The sequence below is a fragment of the Paramormyrops kingsleyae genome, chromosome 1, assembly GCF_048594095.1.
Source record: "Paramormyrops kingsleyae isolate MSU_618 chromosome 1, PKINGS_0.4, whole genome shotgun sequence".
Classification (NCBI taxonomy): domain Eukaryota; kingdom Metazoa; phylum Chordata; class Actinopteri; order Osteoglossiformes; family Mormyridae; genus Paramormyrops; species Paramormyrops kingsleyae.
Window position 1 is genome coordinate 76515856 of NC_132797.1, and position 25474 is coordinate 76541329.

A 25474-nucleotide genomic window follows, 5' to 3' on the forward strand; every position below is an offset into this window, starting at 1 on the left:
AGAGAAGACCAGTCATGATTAAGTAAGTCAGAAATTATCAGTAATGCATATATATGTAACTTGTATATTTATATCACTGCAATATCTGTGTCTGTATTTGGGGCCTCCATCTGTGCAACATGTGTAACTATGTGCACTAATCTTCTTATTTATTTATTTATTTATTTATTTATTTTTGCTATAGAATCTTTTGGTCTGTTTTTTATTGCTTTTTTTAATCTATATGCTGTTGTAACAAGTAAATTTCCCTGGTTTGGGATCAATAAAGTCTCATCTTATCTTATCAAATCTCATCTTATGTTGTATCAAAAAGCAACAGGTGCAGTACCTCCAATCTGCCACTAGAGGACCGTACTCACAGTAACATGGCACCACACACAATGCAGAGCAGTCAGGCCCTGGTAGCACTTGATACTGCGGTGACAGCGGTCGCACTTGCTGGTCGAGTTCCCCTCCATCCACACGTGCTGCATAGCCTGCAGGAAGAAAGCAGGGAGAGAACGAGCAACGTGTGGAGATGAATTAAACTGGCAGTTACAAAATACACTTCATTTACATTTGAAAAAATATTAACTTTCCAAATGAAAACCCTGTGCATGACCGAAACTAAACTAGAGATTAGACCTGCTATTAACCATCATTAACACTTTTTAGCTATTATGGCAAATAGACAATAGACAGACAAAATGACTGTAGGTGTGGAGCCAGACATAGTATAAACAGCAAATATTAATAAGTAAATATTACTTATTAATTAATGAGAAATTTAATCATTTTACAATAGTTACGATATACAATAGTTACAGTGTTTATCATATAATATTAAAATGATTGTCTTAGTTAACTGTAGTTCTTTTCTGTCTGAAAAGAATTTTCTTTGTCTCCAGCAGTATTTTTATTACCACTAGGTGTCAGTATGCATATGTAAACCTACTGGTTTCCAGCCCCCCTGTGATGTATGATGTACACCAGCCCACGGACATCCCAAGGTTGGGAACCCCTTTGTCGGGCGACTATGCATTTGCATTGAGCAGCTCAGCGACGTGAAATCTGGCCATAGCACAGAGCACAACCATTTACGTCTGAATATTTAGATGCCTGCCCAAAGCTCTTGCTGCGGACATACAGCGTCTTACCCCATATCGTCCCTAACCTGCCTTTGCACTCGCCGGCAACATGGAGTCCACCTGCAGAGCCAGAAGCGATCCGTCATGCTGGCCGGTGGGTCGGGTCATGTGACGAGTCAATTGATTTTTTTGTTCCTGTTTCACATCCAATTTGACGGTTTCCTCGCATTTTTTTAGCTAATCACCCAGCCGGTGTCCCAACCCCGAGTGCCCATCCCATTGGCTCGCCCTCCTTCGTGGACCTTAACCCAAGACACCGCGGTACAGCATCGGCGATTGAGACATTATCGTGCCCCATGCAACACTAAATACAAAGTATTATTAGCACAACTCAGCGAGCTATTTAGTGCAAGGGCACATGACTTAAACATACAAAAATGAAAGCATCTAGCTGTAAATCTCCCTCGAATATGGGCATATAACATCTGGAGACTGAATGTTACCTGTATCCACGATTATTGACCAGTGATGAATAGTTGACAGTTACTTGCTTTTGCATTGTAAGACCCCAAGGTAAGAGTCAATCAATTTGAACTGTAAACAGTGCAGAAATTATTGAAGTAGAGAGTGCTGTTTATTCCCGATTGGCTCTAAAAGATATAAAACGAATATCGCTACATTTAATTTATTACAGCTAAATTTTAAGCAATACCTTATGATCTGCCAGTTTGAAAGGGCCGTTTGAAAGGGCCAAAGTACCACAGATCCTCACCGGTCACAGAGTCAAAGAGCAGAAACCCTTTATGGGTAATTCTCCCTGAGCAGGAGCCTCAAGCTTAGGGGGCTCTGGAAGACGGTTAGCAGAGTAACTGAAATAGCTGCCCCACCGTGAAGGTTTAACCGGCTTTGGGCTTTCTTCTCATGTCGGAGCTGCTGGCCAGGTACCGTGGGTGGTAAGTCACAAGCAGGTGGTGAGAAAATAAAAACCAGAGCAGTGGGTAAAACTCCTCAGTCTGAGAGACACGTAATTCACAGGTGGCCCTTTTTTAGCAGACAGAGAGCCTTGCGGGCTGCCTGGCAATCAGCGGGCGGCAGGCTTATCACCAGCCAAGTGCAATCCCAACTCGAATGCCAACTGGCCACCTGCTTAACCCCCCGCAAGCCCTCCAGTCCTGCGCGTGTACAAAACTCAGGTGAGGCCAAAGCTGCCACCCTTCCCATGTTTCATGGGATTGCCGTGGTATGAAAAATAAAATGTTGTGTTCCGTTTTAAACCAATACATAATGCAATTTGTCCTGTATTTCACAATATGCCCACCTGTGTGGCAAATTTGTCAACAGGACCTTGGGGTGGGTGCCCTGTATGGAAAGTGCAACCCTAGCTGAGAATGGACTGGGTAATTCTGAAGAGACTGTCTACACACTGGGACAAACGTGAAAATTAGTGATGGACAAAATGATGCTTCATGAACCATTTGCTGTATTTTTTGACCCCAGTAGATGGCGCTCTTGGTTTACTTTGGGGCATGATTTGTGCCCTTTTTTGAACAGAGAGCACTATCTGATGGGGTCAAAAAATACAAATAGCTCGTGAAGTGCCATTTTGTCTATCACTAGTAAAAAATAAAAGCTAAACTAATGATCATTCCAGAATTAAGACAATTTACACAGGTTCCGATTCACCTCAGCGGTATAATCACCGTATTATAATAATCAGTGATGTTCATTATCCATGTAATGTACTCATTGACCACAAGGTCAAAAACATCTTAACTCTTGGTCTAAACAGCTCATTGCAAGCAACTTGAAAGTCTCTTCTTCATAACCTTCTGCCCTAAGCAATCTCCATCAGAGTTCTCCAGCAGCTCATTTGGATGATGGAGGTATCCCCAATCATAAATAGTCCAGGAATAGGTAGTTTTTCATGTGGTAGTGAAGTCATGCTTAAGTTGGGCACATGCCAAGCTGTTAGCAAAAGACCAGCACCAACAAATCGGTTTCCGATGGCCGAAAAACGGCTTGGTGTGTTCCAGGCTTTAGCTGCAGACCAGTGAATAGCAAAGATCTTTAAAGCGTGTACTCACGTTGGTGTGCCGACGGGACTTGGCATAGGTGCTGATGCAGGGGGTGATGTTTCTGGACACACAGCGTTCGTGAACTGTGTACTTGCATACTGGTAACAGAAGGAACACAACAGTTACAATTCCAGCTGATGATGAAGGGAATGATTTAATGAATTAGGTGGCATTTAGGCAGGGAAATAACCTACAGCCTGACTGTTAATTTGGGCATTCACTTTTGAGCTTCACAGACAGGAGTGAATCTGCTTAATGTGTGGCATGTGTTTTTTTTAATTACTGACTTTGCATTTGGTAAACAGGCTATATTGACAAGGGTAGTGATGGAAAAAATGACACTTCATGAACCATTTGCTGTATTTTCTGATCCCACTAGATCAGGGGTGGGCAATCTTATCCGCAAAGGGCCGGTGTGTATGCAGGTTTTCGCTGCAACTCCCTAATTAGGTCACTAATTAGAGGACTGATTGGCTGAAGAGTCCTCACACCTGGGTTTGAACAGCTGACCGGCCCTCTGCGGAAAAGATTGCCCACCCCTGCACTAGATGGCGCTCTTGGTTTACTTTGGGGTATTTTTGTGCCCTTTTTTTGAACAAGAGGCACCATTTAGTGGGGTCAAAAAATACAGCAAATGGGTCATGAAGCCTCATTTTGTCCATTACTAGACAATTAAACTGATTATTTGTGTGAAAATTAAGATCCATTTCACTGTTTTAAAGATAAAGAAACATTTGCTATTTAACAGTGGATATGTGGAATTATGCAGAATGGTCATTTCTGAGACCACACCTCTTTACTTAAGTCACTTAAAGACAGGGAGCCAAGGGGAGTGTGCGGCTCAGCAGGCTAAACCTCTATGCCTGTGATCAGAAGGTTGCTTGTTCAAGCCTTATTGTTATTATTACTATTATCATCATGAAATAAGGACACACCCTTTCATTGCTCTATACAGCCTTTGCAGGTAAGCATGTTCCTATGGTTTGTCTATGTTTATCTATGACACGTCCCATAACAAAAGGCTTACACAATAAAACAGTCACTTTAGAAATCTTTGCACCTTGCTGCTTAACAGAAAACATTGGCTTTAATTAATGCAGTGATATTAAACAATGAAGACTAAGACTGGTTATAAAAGTGAAACACAACCCCCTCCCTTGTTGACCCAGGGACACATTGAAATTAGGCGAATCAGGGTGTGCAGATTTTAACTGCACCTGAATTAATTTCTATGCTGGAAATACACTGCATTATATCAGTGTTACGGATGTGACAAATGGGCCTATTTGTATAAGGTATGTGATGCACTGGGATGATACTGGGATGATACTGGGATGAGAGGCGCACTGACGGGAGCAGCAGAGGCCCTGCTTGCGCACGCCCAGCAGCATGCTGTTGCAGTAGTTGCAGTAGGCTGGCTTGTTGAAGTGCTTCAGTTTCCACACGTGCTGCCCGTCCTCCTGCATGTTCTGCCAGAAGAAGCACACGCCGTCACCCGAGAGAAACACGCCCTGCATGCCTGCGTGTGGCAGCGCCGCTCGCCACCGCCAACTGGGAAATAAATACAATACAGCCTTTAACTGGGGGGTGACCCACATCAGTGTGAAATACTTGTCGGGTGGCTTGTAGAGCAGAAACCCAGTGACGGGCTGGCATACTGTACCACCCAGGGTCTCTCCTGCCCCCCGCTTCTCGGGACAGGAATCTCCTGTAGATTGTGCTGGGTTTGCCTCCTTTCTCATGGGTCATATATGGGGATATTGGGATATTTTCAGAGTACAAATGTCCACTGAAAAAGCACCATTAGTGTTGGTTTGTCTGTCTGATCAGGCTGCCACATTCCAGACCCTCCCCCCTCCCACCCTCCTTTTCAGTCAAAGATAAGAGTGACTCACGGTCTCCATGCCCAGCAGCACCAGCAGTGGGATTGTGGTCATGCCTCCTCTGATCCACTCCTCCAGGGTGACTGTCCCATCCCGGTCGTAATCGATCTCCTCCATCATCTCCTTCAGGATCTGTGTAGCAGAGGCGTAACAGCCAAGATGACCACAGTGTTACGTAACAGGCTGACATGGTGACGTGTCAGCAAAGGTCTGCATGTCAGTGACCACTGACACACACAGACTGACACACACGTTCCTCTGGGGGAACACGCGCGCTCCTCTGGGGGAACACGCGCGCTCCTCTGGGGGAACACGCGCGCTCCTCTGGGGGAACACGCGCGCTCCTCTGGGGGAACACGCGCGCTCCTCTGGGGGAACACATTCCTCACCGGCTCCAGCTCCGTGGAGTCCCACTCCAGGTATTCCGCCACATGGACCATCTGATTGATGATGCGGTCCAGCTCCTAGGCAGACAGGTAAGCAGGTAAGATACTTTTGCAGACAAAGCAGGAGGCCTAACCCTAAACCTAACCCTAACCCTAACCCAGACTGACAGGGGCCTCGGGAGACTGTGATCAGGTTCTGTCACGTATAGGACTGGCTTCAGGGCAATTATTGTCCTCATTGACTCGGACATTTAATTTGGACATTTAATTTTCGTAGATTTAATAATTTGGCATGAACGTCAGACATCCACTCTACACAGGCCTCACCGCACCGTTACAGAAGGTTCCAAACCAGCTGCACTGGTTTCAGTCAGTCAGGTTGGCTTATAGCAGCTGAATGTTAATCGTACATCAAGGATGAAAAAGGTAGGGTTAGGGGCGGGACTTACCGAGCTGTCCAATAGGCCGTTACCATCTGTGTCATAAAGCCGGAACATGACTGGAGGGAAATGGGAGAAGGCGAGGCCATCAATCAGAGCCTGTTAGTGCATTTTGACACATCAGTGTCACCTCGGTCTGAGAAGTGTAATCAGCTGACACCATATGCAAAGGGTTGGGGAATTAGGAAAGGGCTTATCGCTGTCGGAAGGCGGACAGGACTGTGGTGTGGTTCAGGAGCGGCCGGCCACACACTGGAAAGGCCGTTAATGTGGCCAGGTGGTGGGATAAGCGGCTCCCAGCGCTCACAGCACGCTTGGGCCAGCTCCAGCTGGGGGGCACTGGGGCGCCGTCTCAAGGTCCAAAAAGCACTGACACACATTGCAAGGCACTTTACGGTCATTCTTATAACATCATACAGATACCGTTAAAATGGTTTTATTATTTTTAGAGTGTGAACTTCAAATTTATTGTTTTTACTTCCAGTTTATGTGAAAGGAGAGGATATGACTGTGTTTCCCACAGAAAGTTCTTTGGTTAGTTGAGAGTAGCCATTGCAAATTAAGCCAGAATAATCATTCATACTAGAATCACACAGGATCTGTATTAGTCGGTTGTGCCAAACCCCCTTGGTGTCCCCCCGCTGTGTCACTCACACTCCAGTTTGTCCTCTGGAGTTCCCCGCTCCAGCAGGGACAGGTAGCACACTATGTCCTTCAGAAAGACCACCTGGCTGGGCAACGGTGAGGGGGCTCCCTTCTGTGGCGTTTCCATGTTATTCTGCTCTATAGATGGAGAAAGTACTGTATTGAGGGAGGGGGGCACCACATGACTCAGCTGAGGGGGCATAATGATTAAATCACACAAACAGTGTTGGTTTGCCTAACTCCTAGGAGTTCAGTAAATGACATTCAGGTAGATGGAGCTATAGCTATCTACCAGAATGCTCCATCTACCAGAATGTCATTTACTAATCTGTGCAAATGAATGAAGTGAAAATGAAGACATTTTCATATGTCAATACTGCCAATTGACTTCAATATTAGTTTTTTTTTTTAGCAACTGGTACCTATAAGGGTCAGCAGTGTCCTGGTGTTAATATAATTTGTGCATGGAAAAGCTTAATTAATCTGATGAGTCACAAATGCCTTCTAGAGCTGAACACATTTGACTCGTGTTTCAAAGCTCCCCAGTCAGTCAGAAGCATCTTTCGATAACAAGGCGAGGTGAAAACTAAATGTCTGTCAGTAGGCTTCATGCTGGGTGTGATTATAACACCATATTGTTAGTCACTGGCTTCACTCACTTCCCATTGGCTGCTTTTGTGTTTACATTTCAGTTCAACCAATCAGTGACTTTTTGCTCCATATAAAGGCATTAATCTGCAACTGAATGTTCAGCTCACAGAGGGCATACCTGACGACTGGGCTGTGGGCAGGGCATTACAGCCACCCCTGAGGTCTTTTCCCTGGGCACAGGGTGACCGGTGTGCCCCCCCCGGGGTGTGTCCCCCTGTCCCGGAGCGCTGGGAGGACGAGCGTGACGAGCAGGGGGAGGCAGAGACGCAAGAAGCAGTCGGGATGGCCGCCCCTTGATCAGGGCCGTGGCGGCACATTGCCATCCGGATGCTTTTCCCATTCATCCCTGGGGGGTTCGGAAGGTTGGGATCAGGGATGGGATGAATGGGGTGGGGGAGGAGGTGTAGAGGGAGGGATAGAGAAACACCAAACGCAGAGGAAAACTTTTAGATAAAGAAAAGAATGAACAGAATAAAGGAAAGAAACAGGTAAGAAAACGCAAATGTCCTAACAACAGGAAAAACTGACTTATGAAAAAAGCCGAATGGAACACAAAGAGGGTTTGGGTTAAGGATAAGGATAAGGGAGGCCTACTCCAGCTTGGGTTAGGGTTAGGGTTAAGGATAAGGATAAGGATAAGGATAAGGGAGGCCAACTCCAGCTTGGGTTAGGGTTAGGGTTAAGGATAAGGATAAGGGAGGCCTACTCCAGCTTGGGTTAGGGTTAGGGTTAAGGATAAGGATAAGGATAAGGATAAGGGAGGCCAACTCCAGCTTGGGTTAGGGTTAGGGTTAAGGATAAGGATAAGGGAGGCCTACTCCAGCTTGGGTTAGGGTTATGGTTAAGGATAAGGGAGGCTTACTCCAGCTTGGGTTAGGGTTAGGGTTAAGGATAAGGATAAGGATAAGGGAGGCCAACTCCAGCTTGGGTTAGGGTTAGGGTTAAGGATAAGGATAAGGGAGGCCTACTCCAACTTGGGTTAGGGTTAAGGATAGGGATAAGGGAGGCCTACTCCAGCTTGGGTTAGGGTTAGGGATAAGGATAAGGGAGGCCTACTCCAGCTTGGGTTAGGGTTAGGGTTAAGGATAAGGGAGGCCTACTCCAGCTTGGGTTACGCATGCAAGGCCTTAGCACCGTGATGCAGCCAAGCGGCTGCGTCAAACCGCGTGAAGCCCAGGCGAGTCGCACACGCGATGGTGAGCTTCACCACAATGGTGATTCTGTATAGCATCACGGCCACAGCTGCGTGGAGGACAGAGTAACGAAGGCGATCTGCTACCCACTCGTTTTAGAGATGCGGCTTTCAGAAAGCAGTAGCTTTAGGGCATGATAAGGGATTAGAAAAACGTGAATGGATATTAAGTCCATCTCACGTGGAACACTATTAACGCACACATACAGAGGCAGGAGCACGTCAGCACATGCATGTCTGCGTCTTGGGTCAGTAATAACACAGCCACCCACAAGGACAGGCGAAGTCACACAGCAGCACAGCAGTACCTGTTATAGGAGCACAGGCTACTTTGGTCTGAACAGAGATGCCAGCATGAACCGTTTTGGGCTCTGGAGCCAGTGCGGTGAGGATGGAGAGAAAGACAGAGGGAGGTAGATAACAAGGGCTGACAGACAGGAAGGTGAGAGCTGTCTGACACTCCCAAACGGGGAGATGGATTTGGCTGCAGGGGCATAAAGATCAATAAGGTTCCTGTAACCAAAAGGGTGGCATCAGCTAACTGGGAGAAGCACGGAACTAATAGTTAAAAATTCTGATTGCATATTTAGATCAACGTTTCAACATTTTACAGAGTAGCATCGGACATAAATAGCAGCATCATACTCACTGATGATTACCATCCTATATGAATGTTCTAATCAGATGGTGTGTTAAAAAATAGGGTGGAAATGTTTAACAAAAGGAGATTGCCTGAACAACCCTAACCCTAACCCTAACCCTACTAAAACAAACACAGAGAAACATGGTTCACTGAAGCAAACAGGTATGATACATACTGAATTTTATTTTTAAGATTTATTTGGACTGTAGTCATTATAATATGGACAGTCTGTCAGGCTATAGAGGGGAAAGAGAATGAAGCACGCTGAAGATTTCTGATATGTAAAACCCAAAAGAGATCACACAGTCTGAAGCACATGACACCTCCAATACCAATGGTGAACACTAGGTGGGACCATGAACCACATTATGGTGCAGTTTCTATAGCGCAGGTATCTGCTGTGGACCATCCGGCTGCCGAATGGCCCTAACGGCCATCTCAGATCATTACTCCTCCACCTGACAGCTGCTGGCACAGAAACTGCCCAACTTCTCATGTCCTGGGGCAGAATCTCGCCATCTGTCTCCTCTAATGCCTTCAAGGTGAAGGATGCCCAGCCCAGGACCCAGACAGGGCTACTGACAAACGCAGATGGCTCTGATGGAGGTCCAGAGGCTGTGTTTGGAAAGGGGAACTGCGGGGATAGACTAAGCCTCTGTGTCGTCTCCAGAGGACATCGTTCAGATTTCACTATGGCCATAATGCAGACTATTTGAAGATCAAGGGTTTAAAGAGGAACTACAGTTGGTCACATAAAAGCTGCTTCGCTGTATTGCAGAATGACTAATCTGTGTTTGCAGACCAGCTACACAAATGGCACATTCAAGGCACACACGGGGCACATGGGACACACACATGGCACACTCTGGGCACACTTGAGGCTCACTCAGGGTACTTACGGGGCACACACAGGGCACACACACTTGGAACACAAGGGGCACACACATGGAACACACAGAGCACACATATGGAACACACAGGGCACACATATGGAACACACGGGGCACACACATGGAACACATGGGACACACATGGAACACTCAGGGCACACACATGGAACACATGGGACACACACATGGGGCACACACATGGGGCACACACATGGTACACTCAGGGCACACATATGGAACACACGGGGCACACACATGGGACACACATGGAACACTCAGGGCACACACATGGAACACACATGGTACACACAGGGTACACACATGGAACACACGGGGCACACACATGGAACACACACATGGTACACTCAGGGCACACACATGGAACACACATGGTACACACAGGGCACACACATGGAACACACATGGCACACTCGGGGCACACACATGGAACACTCAGGGCACACACATGGAACACACATGGCACACACATGGCACACTTGGGGCACACACATAGAACACACATGGAACACACATGGCACACTTGGGGCACACACATAGAACACACATGGCACACTTGGGGCACACACATAGAACACACATGGCACACACGGGGCAAAGGTTTTATATATAGGACTCGGAAAGGCCATGGGACACTTACCCAGCAGCCCCAGGCTGTTATGGGGGCCTGCAGGGGAGCCCTGGCCAGTCTTGCTCTTGAAGGAGGTGAAGAGGTGTTGACATAGCTCCTGGGGAATGTCGTTCTCCAGGTAGGTCTTCATAAAGAGCTGGAAGCCCTCATAGTCGATGGGCTGTGGGCAAGAATCCGGCAGGCAAGACTGATGAGAGATGGTGGACCTTAATGAGACCAGGCGGCTCGTATGGCCACTAGCCGAGGGTCTAAATAACTGGGCAGACAGCGAGTTATTCATGGCCGGGACCCGGCTCCCGGCTCCCGGCTCCCGGCTCCCAGGCGTATTCCAGCGAAAATATAACCATGAACCGGCTCTAAGATTAACAGCCACTAACTAAGCAAAGAAAAAATGCTTCAGTTGTTCACGTAGCTGAATCTGAATATCAGATGTGTGAATAGCCACAATCTGCACGTTTATGTTACAACCGGAGTGCCTTCCTTCCAGTTTTACAGGATGAAAGAGACATTAATTTCATAAATATGATTATATAAATAATGCAAAAATATCACAGCGTTTTGTGTGCAGTTAGTATCAAAGTGAAGTGTGTCCACTTTGATCATCATAGGATTTGAATACCAAATAATGTCTGATATAATTTTTCAGGATTTTTTTTTTGTTATGTTAATGTTGGAAAACGTACATTATGTGGCAGTTAAGTGGGCAGCATTAAAAAATTCCTTACAGGAAAAACCTGCGTTGCTCTTCAAGGCTTTTCAAACCTGCTGCTTTCAGAAACATGGCCCAGATTCACATGCAAGAAACGCCTACAATAAGAGTTCAGGAATAATCCAAGAATCGCTTTCCTCGTCTATGTTACCTGAAGTACGGAGACATGCTGCTTCGGCTACGTAGACAAAAGCTTATGTCGAATTCAAGAGGTTATCATGATGAAATAGGTCACATTTACAGCAAAAAAGCAACATCGTCATCCAATCCTGCTCCAGACATCCCACACATCAGCAATCACTGGACAATCACTCAGACGACATGAACCCACACAATACCGGTGTTGCAAGACACGAAAACAATGCTGCTGGCTGAACGCCCACTTTCAAGAGGCGAGAGCAAGAAAGTCAAGCAGATACAATCATGGATGAGAAATTTCTGGAACAATTTCCTTGATATCTGGAAGGACAACATGCCATCTGGGAGGGGGGGTAGGAGGAGGGGGGCACAGAGGGCCGCGGATGGAGGGGTCTGCACTCAAAAAATAAAATTCTAATCAAACAAGGATGAAAGCCATTGACCAAAGACCAACATGCACAGGACAAAGACCAACATGTACAGGACAAAGACCAACATGCACAGCACGAGACAAAAATCTGCTTACTTGGCTGAGAACATCTTGCTTCTGTTTGCCAGTGAGAGGTGGAGAGGAAGAAAACACATTAACTAACAGCCTTCTGAGGCTGCAGCCCTGTTCTGCTTCATCAGATCTTATTTAGAAAAAGGGTAAATATTCTGCTGTTAATGACAGTGACCCCAAACTCAACGAAACTCACTGAAAAGCATTAAAAAGCATTTCTGAAGGGTTTACATTAATCAAGTGACCTCCTATCGCTCATTTCAGGGTGAAGAGCTACTCTGAAAATTCCTCTTCAACACGCAGGACCGTAACAATCCCTCTGCAACTCGTCAGCAAGCTCAATGCTACCACTTTCGCTTCTGGGCCATCAGAGCTGCTCTTGTGTTTTGGAGAGCTGTGAATCTGAATGGCATGTTGTATTCAGCTCTGTATTCTTATTCGCTCTGTTGTCCCTGGCTATTTGGCAGCTCTTATTTATTTTATTTAACAACAGCAACAAGATCTAACATCATTCCCTGTGGGGTATCTTGCAGTCCCTTCATGTTTTTTTTTTTAAAGTATCACAGAATCACTCGTACACAAACCGGGTGTTTTTTTTTTGTCTTAGCCAGAAATGTGACATGTGACCGTTAAGTGTCTCATTTGCGAGAGCCGATACGTGTGGGGCACACGGGGAGAGGGTTGAGAATCGAGAAAGACAGGTCTTTTACTGAGAGCAAAACGTGGGAGTTCAGAGAGGTTGTCCACCGAAGGGACTTCCTGTCTGAGCACCTACACAGAGAGCAGGATGCAGTGCCCACGCACAGGCAAAGAACAACACTCTCAACGTGCACTCGTGAGAAGCTCACCCTCAGAAGCACCAGCTATCTCCTTTTAGTTCTTGTCTGACCGTATTAGCAAAGCTCCTCAGCCTCTCGGAACATCATTTCCTTGGCAAAAAAGTCACGACACCCAAAGGACCAAAAAAGCAGCATAGCAGTTGGATGTGACATGGACCCTCCAGAAGAATAGCCTTTCATGTTGGATGTCATTTTATGATTTGTAAAACACTGACATGGGCTCCCTGGACGAAATATCTGTCTGACACCCTCATCTTTCACAAAGACATACAGCTTTCTGCCGTCAATGGCTGAAATCAGTCTTCAACATTCTGCTGACACTGTTGGTGTCATGTTCGATCCACTGTCAGCGGCGGACAGGAATACCACATATATTAGAGTTCTGGGTCGCGTCCTACAGCACCACGATCCGCTGAGAAAAATACACCCGAGCTGATGTACCATGACATCAGCTTCTCTCAGCTTAGGGTGCAGCCGGTTTGGGGTTTTGGGAGGCGACAGTGACAGACCAACACCTCCGCGAGTTACTGCTGCCCCACCTGCTCTGGGTTGTACTTGGAGAGGATCCCATCCCCATGAAACTCCTCCAGAACATCCTTCAACTTCTTTGTGGAATCTGGGCATGAGAAAAAAAGAGATAAAATGAACAAGGTGTCATGAAGATGGCAGAGACACAAGCCCGTGATATGGAGGCCGCTGTAAGTCCCTGGAGCATCAGGAACGACTGACATGGGAGGTGGGGGGTTACTGGGAGGAGGCCTAGGGAGCGACATGGGGGGGGGTTACTGGGAGGAGGCCTAGGGAGCGACATGGGGGGGGTTACTGGGAGAAGGTCTAGGGAGCGGCACCATGAGACCAGAGCCGGGCCGCCCTGTGAAATGGGCCCAGACTGAATGAAGAAGTGGATCAGCGTAAAGATCTCCATGTTTGTGGAAATGGCCACAGAAGCAAGCATGGTCTAATGCATCTCTTAACAAATGTTTCATTTAAAACTACTTCCATTTAATCTCCCATACAGAAGAAACCATTTGAAGGTGAGGGACTACATTGTTCACTGAGAAACCACAGTTCATAACATGCCCCAAAGTACATAATGTAAATGTATTTTATGTTTAGAGTGAAACTGCATCAGCTGAATGATTGCTGCTTAAGTTAATAAGTGTCAGAGTTAATTAAGAGGTCAGCAGATATACTATATATAGTATATTGCATCAGAACCTTGGAAATCCCAGTGCGGGGATGATTTCAGGGGCATCACGCCATGCAGTGCAAACTTTCAAGGCACAGTCAAGTGAGGAAAAAAGAGCAAAACCATCACACTGCAGGTGAAGCCACAAGAAGAATGTTTTTGTTAAAAAAAAAAAACAAAGCAGAGATATTTTTAGCAGTGGCATTCAATAAATCACACAGGAAATATGCAACTAAATGTTCCACTGAGCAAAGCAATGCACTGTGCCTTGTGAAAAATTCAATAAAATCCCACAAAAACAGAAGATAATGTTTTATTATAGTATTTGTCTTTGTACATAGTAATGCAAAGGCTCGCTGAAAAATCCCACCAAAACGCCCTGAATCTACCTCAAAATCACGTTGTTTGGCTGCAATACACAGATATCTCTCATTTATAATGGTCCAATTTATTTACACGAAGACACTACTCATGTCTTAATGCACCCGTGCATCAAAGTACTGCTTCTCATCTTTAGCAGTCCAACATCATGCACTCACTTCACGACACTCGCGTCTTCCTGCCGTAATTCCCGCAACACCGTGACAGCACATGCTGCCGTGTGTAAGACTTCAGTGAACGGGCCGGCAGACACAGCAAATGATGTCATGCACAGGGTGGGTAAGCTACTGATATATGAGTCATATCTGTTAGATTAAGAGGGGAAAAAAATCAATATCTTGCAAAATGGTATCCGGACAAAAACAGCATTTTCTCAATGACTCTTACAAAAGGAACATACCTAACACTAACGTGCTGGCCCTAAATTGTTCCGTTTTGACCATTAAAAATAAACATTTGGCAAACAGCAGATAGCCAGTACCCAGCATCCTGGTACAAAGGCCTTTAATTAAAAATAATGCCAAGTACAAGTCACAGGACAACAACAACATGGCCTCAGAAATACTGCAGAAACGATGAATGCTATCAGAAGTGGGAAGATTAAAAAAATCAGATCTGTTAAGGAATGAATTAGCTGAAAAAGACGGCTCCGGAGAGCCGCACTGACGCAGACAGGGCAGTATTTACGGGTGGTGACACTCACACTCGCTGTACTGCTGCAGCTGAGTAAACTCAGCGGGGCTGAGACACACCCAGCTGCCGTCGCCCATCTCTCCGGCTGGGGCGTGTGGGCAGGCGTGCGCTGGAGCTCCCGATTATTCCTGGAAGTGGTGTGACCTGAAGCCGAGGGTCGTTCGTGTCATCCCAGCTCGATGATGGAAAGGTCACTGGGGGCGGCCGGCTGGCTGTGGCTTTGCCGGTCGGGAGTGGGATCCCACCAGCGGATCTTCGTCCAAAACGCGTCTGCGCCGAGACGAGACGGGGGAAGGCAGAGGGAGAGCAGGGTCAGGGCACATGCTGCTGGGTATATGGTATCTGTATAATCACATTCACTCCATTCGGATATCACGTTATAACATCAAAGGTATCGCTTTCTGTAGAGGCTCTAACGCAGAAAAAAATAAGCAGCTCCATTCTCACGTCTCTCACAGCGAAGCGGTGGGGGCACATCACCGCGAGCCCCATGGAAAATGGAATGGCGCTACAAGTCGCCGTCAGAAAGTTGAAATTTATAGTTGTAAAATTAACAATGCTAAAATGGATGCATAATGCGGCATTTCTTGCCAGCAACGCCCTGCGAGAAAAGTGCCCGCTAATGCAGAAACAAAGCGGTGCTTTTTACCTAAGCTGCCAAATACAGCACACTAATTTAGTGATTAGTTGTCATTGTTGACACACCACAGCACACAGTGCACAACAACGAAATGTGTTCTCTGCATTTAACCCATATGTGACAATGTGACATAGCAGGGGGCAGCTAACGTAACAGGTATGCATTTCTCGGAAACCCGTTTTAAAATCAGGTGTCACACTGGGTTACATTATCACACCTCCTGCCCTATGTTTACATCCCCCTACCTTCTGTGGTTTTCCTCTTTGTGTCTTTAAATTGACCAAAGTGTGTATCTATGTTACGCACTGTGGTGCACTGGTGTCCTACCCTGGTTTTCGCTGCTTTGAAGGCCGAGCTACCTGATACGGGACAAGTGGCTGGAAGATGGGTAAATATTATTTTAAATCACTATTTTTGGTATCTTTTAAAAGCGTATCGCGTTCCCACGTCACGTCATTGTGCTGCAAACTACTACAAACCAAAGTCATGCACAGCTAGAGCAACGAAAAGCACATGTCGGGCAGTCCCCCCCATCTGTTATTGTGTCCGAGCGCTGACAGGGAGTCTGGCCGGGCGGGTCAGGCTGGAGATGAGTCAGCAGAGGTGTGCATCCTTCTCTGGGGGAGACGTGTGCTTTACGCTACAGAATTGCCACTGCCATCGGGTCCTCTCAAAGACTCAGGCAGGTGGCCGACGCGCCAGGGTCACAAAGTTCCCCCGTGTTCCTGAATGTTAGAAACGTCCTGAGGACACGCGTAAGGGCAGAAACGACCTGAGGACACGCGTAAGGGCAGAAACGACCTGAGGACACGCGTAAGGGCTGAAACGACCTGAGGACACGCGTAAGGGCAGAAACAACCTGAGGACACGCGTAAGGGCTGAAACGACCTGAGGACACGCGTAAGGGCTGAAACGACCTGAGGACACGCGTAAGGGCAGAAACGACCTGAGGACACGCGTAAGGGCTGAAACGACCTGACGACACGCGTAAGGGCAGAAACGACCTGACGACACGCGTAAGGGCAGAAACGACCTGAGGACACGCGTAAGGGCTGAAACAAAGAGTATGCTTCCCCTTCTGTGGGCTGAGCTCTGCGTTCAGGGGAAACATGACCTCTTCCTGTTCCGTGTGATCGGTATCGAGCAGACAGAGACCTACGAAACTGTAGCCTGACCTGACTGGACCCACAGAGATCAGAGTAAAAGACATGTTAATAATGAAAGGTATGTATATTTATTTATTTACAAACACACACACACACACACACACACACACACACACAGACATACAGCTACTGGCTGGTCACTAAGGTGTAGGCAGACATCTATCCATCTCCTAACCAATTATCCTGGTCAGAATTGTGGGGGGAGGGGGGGCTGGAGCTGGTTACAAGCAGGGAAGTGACTAAGGCCGGCGTACAGCCTGGACGGGACGCCGGTCCGCCGCAGGTCGTTAGGCCGGCGTACAGCCTGGACGGGACGCCGGTCCGCCGCAGGTCGTTAGGCCGGCGTACACCCTGGACGGGACGCCGGTCCGCCGCAGGTCGTTAGGCCGGCGTACAGCCTGGACGGGACGCCGGTCCGCCACAGGTCGTTAGGCCGGCGTACAGCCTGGACGGGACGCCAGTTCATCGCAGGGCATAAGTAATGGCCTTTTTTAATTGACAATGTCCGGGTTTTGGCCAGATCTTTTGCATCAGTTTGGCCAGGATAACAGATTTCGCTTGGAAGAATACCCAGGGGGCAGCCCTCTCCTGTTCATCTCTTCTGCTGCCTCATCCAGTTAGCCAAGATTTTACCAAGCTATTTTTAAAAATGTCTGACACCCATTTTTTCTACTGCCCTTTAAAAATCTCAGATCAGCCGTTTGTTTTCAGATGTGGGTTGGAGCTGTGAATGTCTGTTTGGTAAAAACAAGGATCCACGTCGGTAAAACGCCACCAACCCCGGGTTTTTAGACTTTTTCTGTATAGTGAGTTTTCGAATTACTACTAAACCCATGTGAGAGTAAGAGGATGATGAAAAGGCCACATTGTGTAAGTTCCCCACACCGGCGGCAATCAGCAGGAATTACTCAAGCTCTCTAATCTTATGAAGACACAATGCTGGAGGTAAACTTGAAGATCAAAGTACTGAAGTGGTGGCATCAGGGCTAAAACAGAAGATAAAGAATATTCTGGAAATAGTGGGGGCTGAACTACATACAGAGAGAATCCAGGATCCCTTTCAAGCTTTGAGAAAATCTTCAGTGAAAGAAAGGAACCACTGGGTCAATGTGCCTCAGTTCATGAAAACACAAACCATTAAGCAAAAAATGCCTGGTTTTGTGTCAATACGCAATATGGCCTCTGTGTGGGAAGCAGAATCTTACTACAAGATTGTAGAAGATAGAGAAGGCATTACAGCACCCCTCAATAGAGGCTTACACAACCTTCCACATCTTTCATGCAAGCTGCCTACTCCACCCCTGCCCCCCCAGGCCTACCCTTCACCCCCCTATACCTAAATGGGGGTCTAACCTTGTGCCACAACAGACAGATGCCATCGCTCTAGTGGACTCCTAGTCAAAGACAAATGTGTCCTAGACACTCACAAACTACTGCAGGCAAAGATTTAAGGCAATGGAAGTAAGGATCAGGGCAAAATTTAGTTGGGGTGGGGGCCCCTGTACTAAGGTCATTGTTGGGGCCCCTGTACTAAGGTCATTGTTGGGGCCCCTGTACTAAGGTCATTGTTGGGGCCCCTGTACTAAGGTCATTGTTGGGGCCCCTGTACTAAGGTCATTGTTGGGGCCCCTGTACTAAGGTCATTGTTGGGGACTGTACCTACAGCATAAAATACTGCTGTAACAACCAGAAAAAGTGAGGTGACCCAGGTTATAGCCTAGGTTATCTCATGCTTAAGTCTGGACTTGGTAAGAATGACATCACATACAAACACGACAGAAAGTCATGTTCTACAATTATCTAGTTTAGCGTGTAAAAAGCCCAGCAGACAGAAAGGAAGTCAGCTCTCTGAAGCTGGATACAGGAGAGACCCCACTAGAATTTCAAAATGAGTTCACAGGTAAATGCCCCCCCCCCCAGGGATCCAGTGGATTTAGGGGATCCAGCAGCCTTTATTAAAGCCGGGTCAGCTGTCTGTGTTGGCCAGTTGCCCGCCTTGCTGTGTGTGTTAGTGGGGCTGTTATCTAGCTGCCTGTCTGGAGCAGGCTGATGTGCAGTGGAAGCACATGTGCCTCATTCGGGGTGGGGAGGGGGGGGGTCCCTCCTGTGCAAAGAGGCATTCTGTTTCGCTCTGCCGGTTGCCAGGCAACCTGACGTCATGCGCTCCTGCGGGGAGACGCGGGGGTGGGGGGTGGAGAGGCTTTCTGTGGGCCGTGCACACGCGCATGCATGGATGTGCCTTTAGATGACAAAGGAACGGCGGCTGTCAGTCCGCTTACTCTGGCAGGGCGGGGTCAAAGCGTCCCCTCAGTCTCCACCATGCTGCACGTCACATGTTGCCCCAGAGGTAGAACTTTCCTGGCCACTCAGAGGCGAGCACTGTCCAGGCACCAGCATCCAAGCACGCGCTCGCGCTCGCGCTCACGCAGCCCACAGAAAAGCTGCCAGTTTGCTCTCAGAGATAACATCAGGGTAACATTCTCCTTATCACGGTATTGTTCATGTGCGTTCTGTCCACATCACAGCATCCTGATACAAAGGACCACATTCTGTAGCAGAGGCATCACCAGCTTTGGTCCTAGGTGTGGCCCCATAAAAGTTTTAGCTATGAACAGTGGTGATTATACCTCTCTATTCAAGAATTACATAATGAAACGGACGGCACCATCATACTACTTGTAATACATTTTGAGATCATGTATATTAATTCTGTGAACATTGTCTGGTATCATTTCGGCGGAATATTCAGTGCTAACATAATAAAACTCTCTCTTCTTTATTATAATAACGGGATGGGGCGACGCCCTCGGTATCCGGCACAAGGTGCCAGTCCTCTCCTTCAGTACCACCAGCCACTCTCTGCCCTTCTTCCACTGCCCTCTAGCATGTCCATTTCCGCTAAACGTGTCCTTGGAGGTAACCATCAGCTGGACAGTTAGCTGACTAGTTTAACCCCCCCCCAATCACTGTGTATTGTACCACGGTCCCTTCATTTCATGCAGCTGTATGCCTGTATCGGGACGATGTAGAGTGATGGCGTGCCTCCGGTCACAATGTCGGTAAACATTATCATGCTGGACAAAACTCAGGAAATGTATTGCGATTTGTGTGAGCAGAAAAAATGTTAAATATCAGTTGTGCTCATAAGAATGTTTTGGTGGGAAACACTGTGACCTCACACTTCCTGGCTGGTGGCAGTTTCACACTATTCTCCTTATGTCTGTGTAGTTTTACACTGGGTGCTCTGATTAACATGAGGTGCCACCACATGGCTGTTGTGTGTGTGTCTGTGTATGCGTGTCTGTAATGGGCTGGTTCTGGGAAAATGTCACAATGTAAACTGCACTTAGGAAGCCTGAGGAGAATTTCTATGGCTGAGAACTGGCCGCTGCCCTTTCCGTGCTCCCTAAGGAGACCGGCTCCTTCTAGGGCGCAACACTCAGACTCCTCAGGACAGACATTCCTCTGCATGTGCCAGTCTTCAGGATTGTTATTGTGTGCCGACGAAACTAATGGTAATTAAGCCCTGCACTTTGTAATTACGGCAACATATTCCACTGACAGAGAGGACCTGGAAGTCTAGGGCCCATGGAACACGCGTAGGAAGACCTGTGTACACCTTGACATTATTAGGATTCATTCGTTTTCTGCTTGCAGCAGAATTGCAGGGTAAATATGCCATCTAATGAGTTGCTCAATCCAGGCCCCGATACAGTGCATGGCTGGAGTGTCTTTTTCCCTCCGTGACCCAAACTGTAGTAGGGTTCACAGACTTCTGTGAAAACCCTCATCAGTCCTGGGGGTGCCCTGGATGTCAGCCACCATGGTCAGTATCATCTCTAGGCCTGCTGGGGTGGGGTGGCTAAGAAGGCAGGTGTGAATGACACCACAAAAGCCGTCACACATTCAGAAATAGCTCAGTGCATGTGTGTGTCACTCTTCTCTCTCACTGGCAGCCAGTCCCAGTGGGCGGGGGGGTGGAAGAAATGTCCTACAGGCAGTCTGAGCGAGCAAGAAAAAAAAAACGCGTCACAGTAAGTTAATCACTCCTAACATGGATTGTTTTCTGTGGGGCAAAACGCCATTACTTCATGTTAAAAGTACTCTTCATGGTCCCGGTACTCTTCATGTTCCCGGTACTCTTCATGGTCCTGGTACTCTTCATGTTCCCGGTACTCTTCATGTTCCCGGTACACTTCATGTTCCCGGTACTCTTCATGTTCCCGGTACTCTTCATGTTCCCGGTACTCTTCATGGTCCCGGTACTCTTCATGTTCCCAGTACTCTTCATGTTCCCGGTACTCTTCATGGTCCCGGTACACTTCATGTTCCCGGTACACTTCATGTTCCCGGTACTCTTCATGGTCCCGGTACTCTTCATGTATCCGGTACACTTCATGTTCCCGGTACTCTTCATGTTCCCGGTACTCTTCATGTACCCGGTACTCTTCATATACCCAGTACTCTTTCTATCACTTGTTTTTATAGGCATACATGCAGAAAACCGCCCGCCTTACATCCTTCCATTTAAATTTATTTGTGTTTCCAATTAAAGTTAACAAAGCAACTCAGAGCAGGTTCCTGATTCGAGCTGTTAAGCTCCCCTTCGGACCTAGAGCCACACTAACCCTGCTTGTCTTATCCTTGCCATGCCCACGTCGCTTTTTCACATATCTATACTTTTATGAATCTGCAGCTAGGTTTTTATCTGGAGAACAGTACGTTCAGACACTGCTACCTCACCATTCCACACTACAGGTCACAGGAGGGTAGCTAGAAATTCTGTGCCCCTGACAAAATGACACCTGTCCAATTTTGCAGATAATTTTACATATTCAAGGGTCCCTGTAAGGTCCTCCCCCCCTGAATCTGGCAGGGTGTTCTTGCCCCTCCTGCACCCCTACCACAGGATTCACACATCTGCACATTCAAAGAGAAACGCCCAGTGCAGCAGAGAATAACCTCTCCAGCGGCTGGTTATCAGCTCATTTTGCCGCCCTCTGTCAGTCGCATGATGGGTCCTTGGATCATTGGCAGAAAATGCTGCCTGAGGTTGCATACTACTCTGCCATAATTAGCACAGTCCCCGGAGGGCTGTGACACAGACGAAGACCCTGGTCAGAGCCAGGGAGAGGAACACGACAGAAGACACCCATTACCAGGCTGCTGTCGGGAAGTTAGCAGAGTCTTGCTCGTCTACCTAAATGGTGACAGACCTGGAATAAGGTCACATGACAGTCGGGGAGTGGTCGCAGTTAGCAGAGTCTCGATCATCTACCTAAATGGTGACAGACCTGGAATAAGGTCACATGACAGTCGGGGAGTGGTCGCAGTTAGCAGAGTCTCGATCATCTACCTAAATGGTGACAGACCTGGAATAAGGTCACATGACAGTCGGGGAGTGGTCGCAGTTAGCAGAGTCTCATTCCTCTACCTAAATGGTAAAGTGGCTCCCATTTTACAAAGATTCTAAGAGATTCTTTGGGTGAATGGCCTGAAGTTTTCTCATAATTCCAATATAGGTGCAGGACATTGCACTGTCTGAATATTTCTAAAAGCCCTAGCCATTCATAAACATGCCAGAGGTTACAGTAAATATCACGGGAATATCCACTCGAGTATTTCCCACAAGTCACCACTAGGTGCAAGGCTGTTGATTGAGCTTTGGTGAGTAATGGTGTGGCTTTCAGTGGACAGACAATACGGTGAAAGCAACATGGCTGCACACGTTTGATTGCAGCCAGCGCTGAGCACCTTCTCGCCTGTGCCGGGCACTTCCTGCCAGATTGATCCATGTGCCAAAGACATCGCATCTCCAAAAGCAGTATTTTTGCCTCAGTTCTTTCCCTCTACCTTTTTTTTGCTGTGACCCTGAAGGTGACATGCTCATCTTTCCACTGTTCTACGGGAACTTAGCTGAAGGAAATCCGTGTTTTCATGTTTCAATGTTGCTGGTCCCTTCCTAAGCATCTCCTTCTATGTCGAATTCAGTGAGAAGCCGCATCTACGTAAAACTCTCTGTCCCAAAAGAACTCCTGCCTTGCTCTTGTTGATGGAAAAAGCACATTGACGGGATCACCAGTGACGCAGGAATTCCTTTCGTTAACTTTTTATACATAGACCAAAGACACTGTTTAAACTGTCACACGGTACTCACATCATCTGAAGCAGTTCAGCTGAAGTGTCAGCCAGTGAACTGGAGCAATAGGTGCCAGGCTGAGCAAGCTGGACTTTTGACAAGAATCCTTTGGTTGTCCTTAGTAGGTGAACCGTGATTTTAAACATTGCCCAGTCCCAGAATTCCACACAGCAGCTCACAGCTTTCAGGACTCATGTTTACTCGTGGCGGTGTGAGGATATGGAAGGCACCTGTGAACATACTGTCAGGGGTCGGCATCAGCGATGGCTTCTGCTGGGGACTCCCTTTCTGCGTGGCTGACAGGAGGCCGGACTGGATTAACAGTGAGGAGGACAGCATGCGATTTGCTCTTGTTTCCAGACATGAGATCCCAGCAGAATTTACCCCCCTCCCCCCCACTGGAGATAACTGCAGAAGGGTTTGTAGGGGCAGGACGAGGCCCCCAGGGAATGAAGGGTGTCGAGAAATAGATCAAGTAACATGAAGTCCGGGAGCCATTTCTGATGAAGGTTATTATATATTTTTTATTAATCTAACTTTGTTACAACCGTTAATTCCCAGACATGCCGCTCACCTCCTTGAGGTGGTTTTCCTGTCAATTGAAGCAATTGTAGCGGCTTCTTCCCCTGGCAATTTAATTAAACAGCTTTATGCTTTTTAAAGCATTAAAGAAATCCAAAACTTTGTGGTTGTGTGTGGTCAACATTACCAACTCTATCCTATAAATGTAGATACAGTTAGAGGAAGGACACAATGCTCTGGTATCTAACAGTGATACATGTTAATACTATTGCATTGGAATTCAGGTGATTTCCCAAAATTTTCACCATGTACAACCCCAAGATATCAAGCCAGAGAGAAACAAATCGATGCACCTGGCAATGATGTTTTAACGGTGTTTAACGGTTTTAACGGTTCACATGGCAGAAGGAGCCACCTGACAAGGCCTGAGACATGTCACCCAGCGCCTGGCCTTGTCCCTGTCCCCAAGTCCCCATCACCATGCTGACAGGTGACGGTCTCCCGATGAATGAGCTACTTCGCTTCCTTTGCTCCAATGATATTTTCACACAAATCCAGAGCAAATCCTGGAAGGTCTCCCTAGACTTACTGCACCAAGAACAATGCAGTCTACACATAGCTGTAGAGGACAGGTCTGTAACGAAACCGATCACTGGCTATGCCTATTCTGTGGTGGTCAACGTTACGTTTAACTTCAGTTTTTATCTTGTTTATTTGCAAATCAATGTACAACTGAGAAGGCAGGTCAGCCAATGCCTAAAGCAAATGGGGGTTAGGGTTAGGGGCCTCGCTCACGTGCCCAATGGTGCAACTACTCCACCGACCCTGTGATTCAAACCAGCGACCTTCCGATCACAACAGCCTCTCAGCTTACTAAGCCATATGCCGCCCTGCATCAAAACTACCTGAGAAGCTTTTCTGAGCATTTTGGGTCAGGAATTCGCTTCCCCCACTGACACCTTTGGGAATTGTGTTTCATGTCAGTTCTTATGCTGATGGAGGCCTTTAGCATGGCTTGGAGAAATCGCCCTGACTTCACCACATGGCAAAGGCTAAGACAACGTGTGACGAGGAGGTGGAGGGGTGCCGTGTGCTGTTAGCAGGCTGTGAACATCGTTAATCAAATTAGTCACTAGTCATAATCTATTCACCATACTCAGTGTGACTGAGGTTTTACTTTAGGGTAACACTGCAGTTTTATTCACTTTTTAATGGTTACTTTTCACTGATCCAACTTACAACACAACAGCAGGCAGTATCATAACAGAGGATGTGGACGTGGGCGTGGGCTATTGAGGGTGGTATTTCACATAATTTGCCCTGAAAAAAATGTTGGCTCAGTGTATGCAAATAAGTGCAGGGAAAATGCCGTTACCCTTTTTGGGTAAATGCTAAGTAACTTTTTGTGTTTCGCACAGTAGATACACAAATCCCTACGGGGTGCAGCAAGCTGAAAAAGCCCCCTGGCTGCGTTTTGGGCACCATGTGAGCCGTGCAGAATGGGCAGAACGCTGTGGCGGGGAAGCGACATTACAGAGCAAGGCCGTCACGCTGCCCGGCCTCCTACTAGCGCAATACCAGTGAGACAGCACTGCCAAATTTGGACACAGATCAGCAGAATGATAACCGTGGGGGGAAATCCTGCTGTGACGTCACTGGCCTGGATGCGGCAGGAGCAGAGAGGCAGGCGCTGTAACAGAGCCCAAAGTGCAGCATTAAGGCATGGGGGGTGCTGACACAAACGCACAAAGCACAGCCCCCCAGCTCCCACGCCATGCACCACATTATTTGATTATCCGTTCCTGCTCCAGCTGAGCACAGCTCCGGCCCCAAAGACACACAAAGCCTGCCTGTTCGTAATCCACCAGGCTAATCAGCGTTTGTCTTGGCATCTCGTCATACACAATCGAAGCTGCTCCTTCACCCTGGGGCTGAAAGTGCGTGAGTTAAACCAAGACTCAAAGCAAAGTGCTTACAGACTTCACAGTAAGAGCAAACCAGTGAGGTGGGAAGCGGACGCCTGTCTGCAGAATCT

General features: G+C 47.4%; 1 protein-coding gene across 4 annotated transcripts in view; it reads right to left on the reverse strand.

The window, feature by feature from the left end:
• LOC111838248 (diacylglycerol kinase beta-like) overlaps nt 1-25474 on the reverse strand; it is an 85543-nt gene that overhangs the window by 42025 nt on the left and 18044 nt on the right. The window contains exons 3-15 of one of the 4 annotated variants that reach the window (XM_072699849.1): nt 14983-15242; nt 13249-13325; nt 11895-11915; nt 10531-10681; nt 8648-8710; nt 7266-7493; nt 6506-6634; nt 5861-5910; nt 5415-5489; nt 5038-5157; nt 4494-4611; nt 3152-3240; nt 360-476 (exon numbers count right to left, since the gene is read on the reverse strand). In XM_072699849.1, the coding sequence (XP_072555950.1) occupies nt 360-476; nt 3152-3240; nt 4494-4611; nt 5038-5157; nt 5415-5489; nt 5861-5910; nt 6506-6634; nt 7266-7493; nt 8648-8710; nt 10531-10681; nt 11895-11915; nt 13249-13325; nt 14983-15049 (1305 nt within the window). In that variant the 5' untranslated portion in view covers nt 15050-15242. Of the gene's footprint in view, nt 1-359; nt 477-3151; nt 3241-4493; nt 4612-5037; nt 5158-5414; nt 5490-5860; nt 5911-6505; nt 6635-7265; nt 7494-8647; nt 8711-10530; nt 10682-11894; nt 11916-13248; nt 13326-14982; nt 15243-25474 lie in introns of those variants that run through there. The other 3 variants (XM_072699850.1, XM_072699852.1, XM_072699854.1) reach the window with 3 other exon arrangements.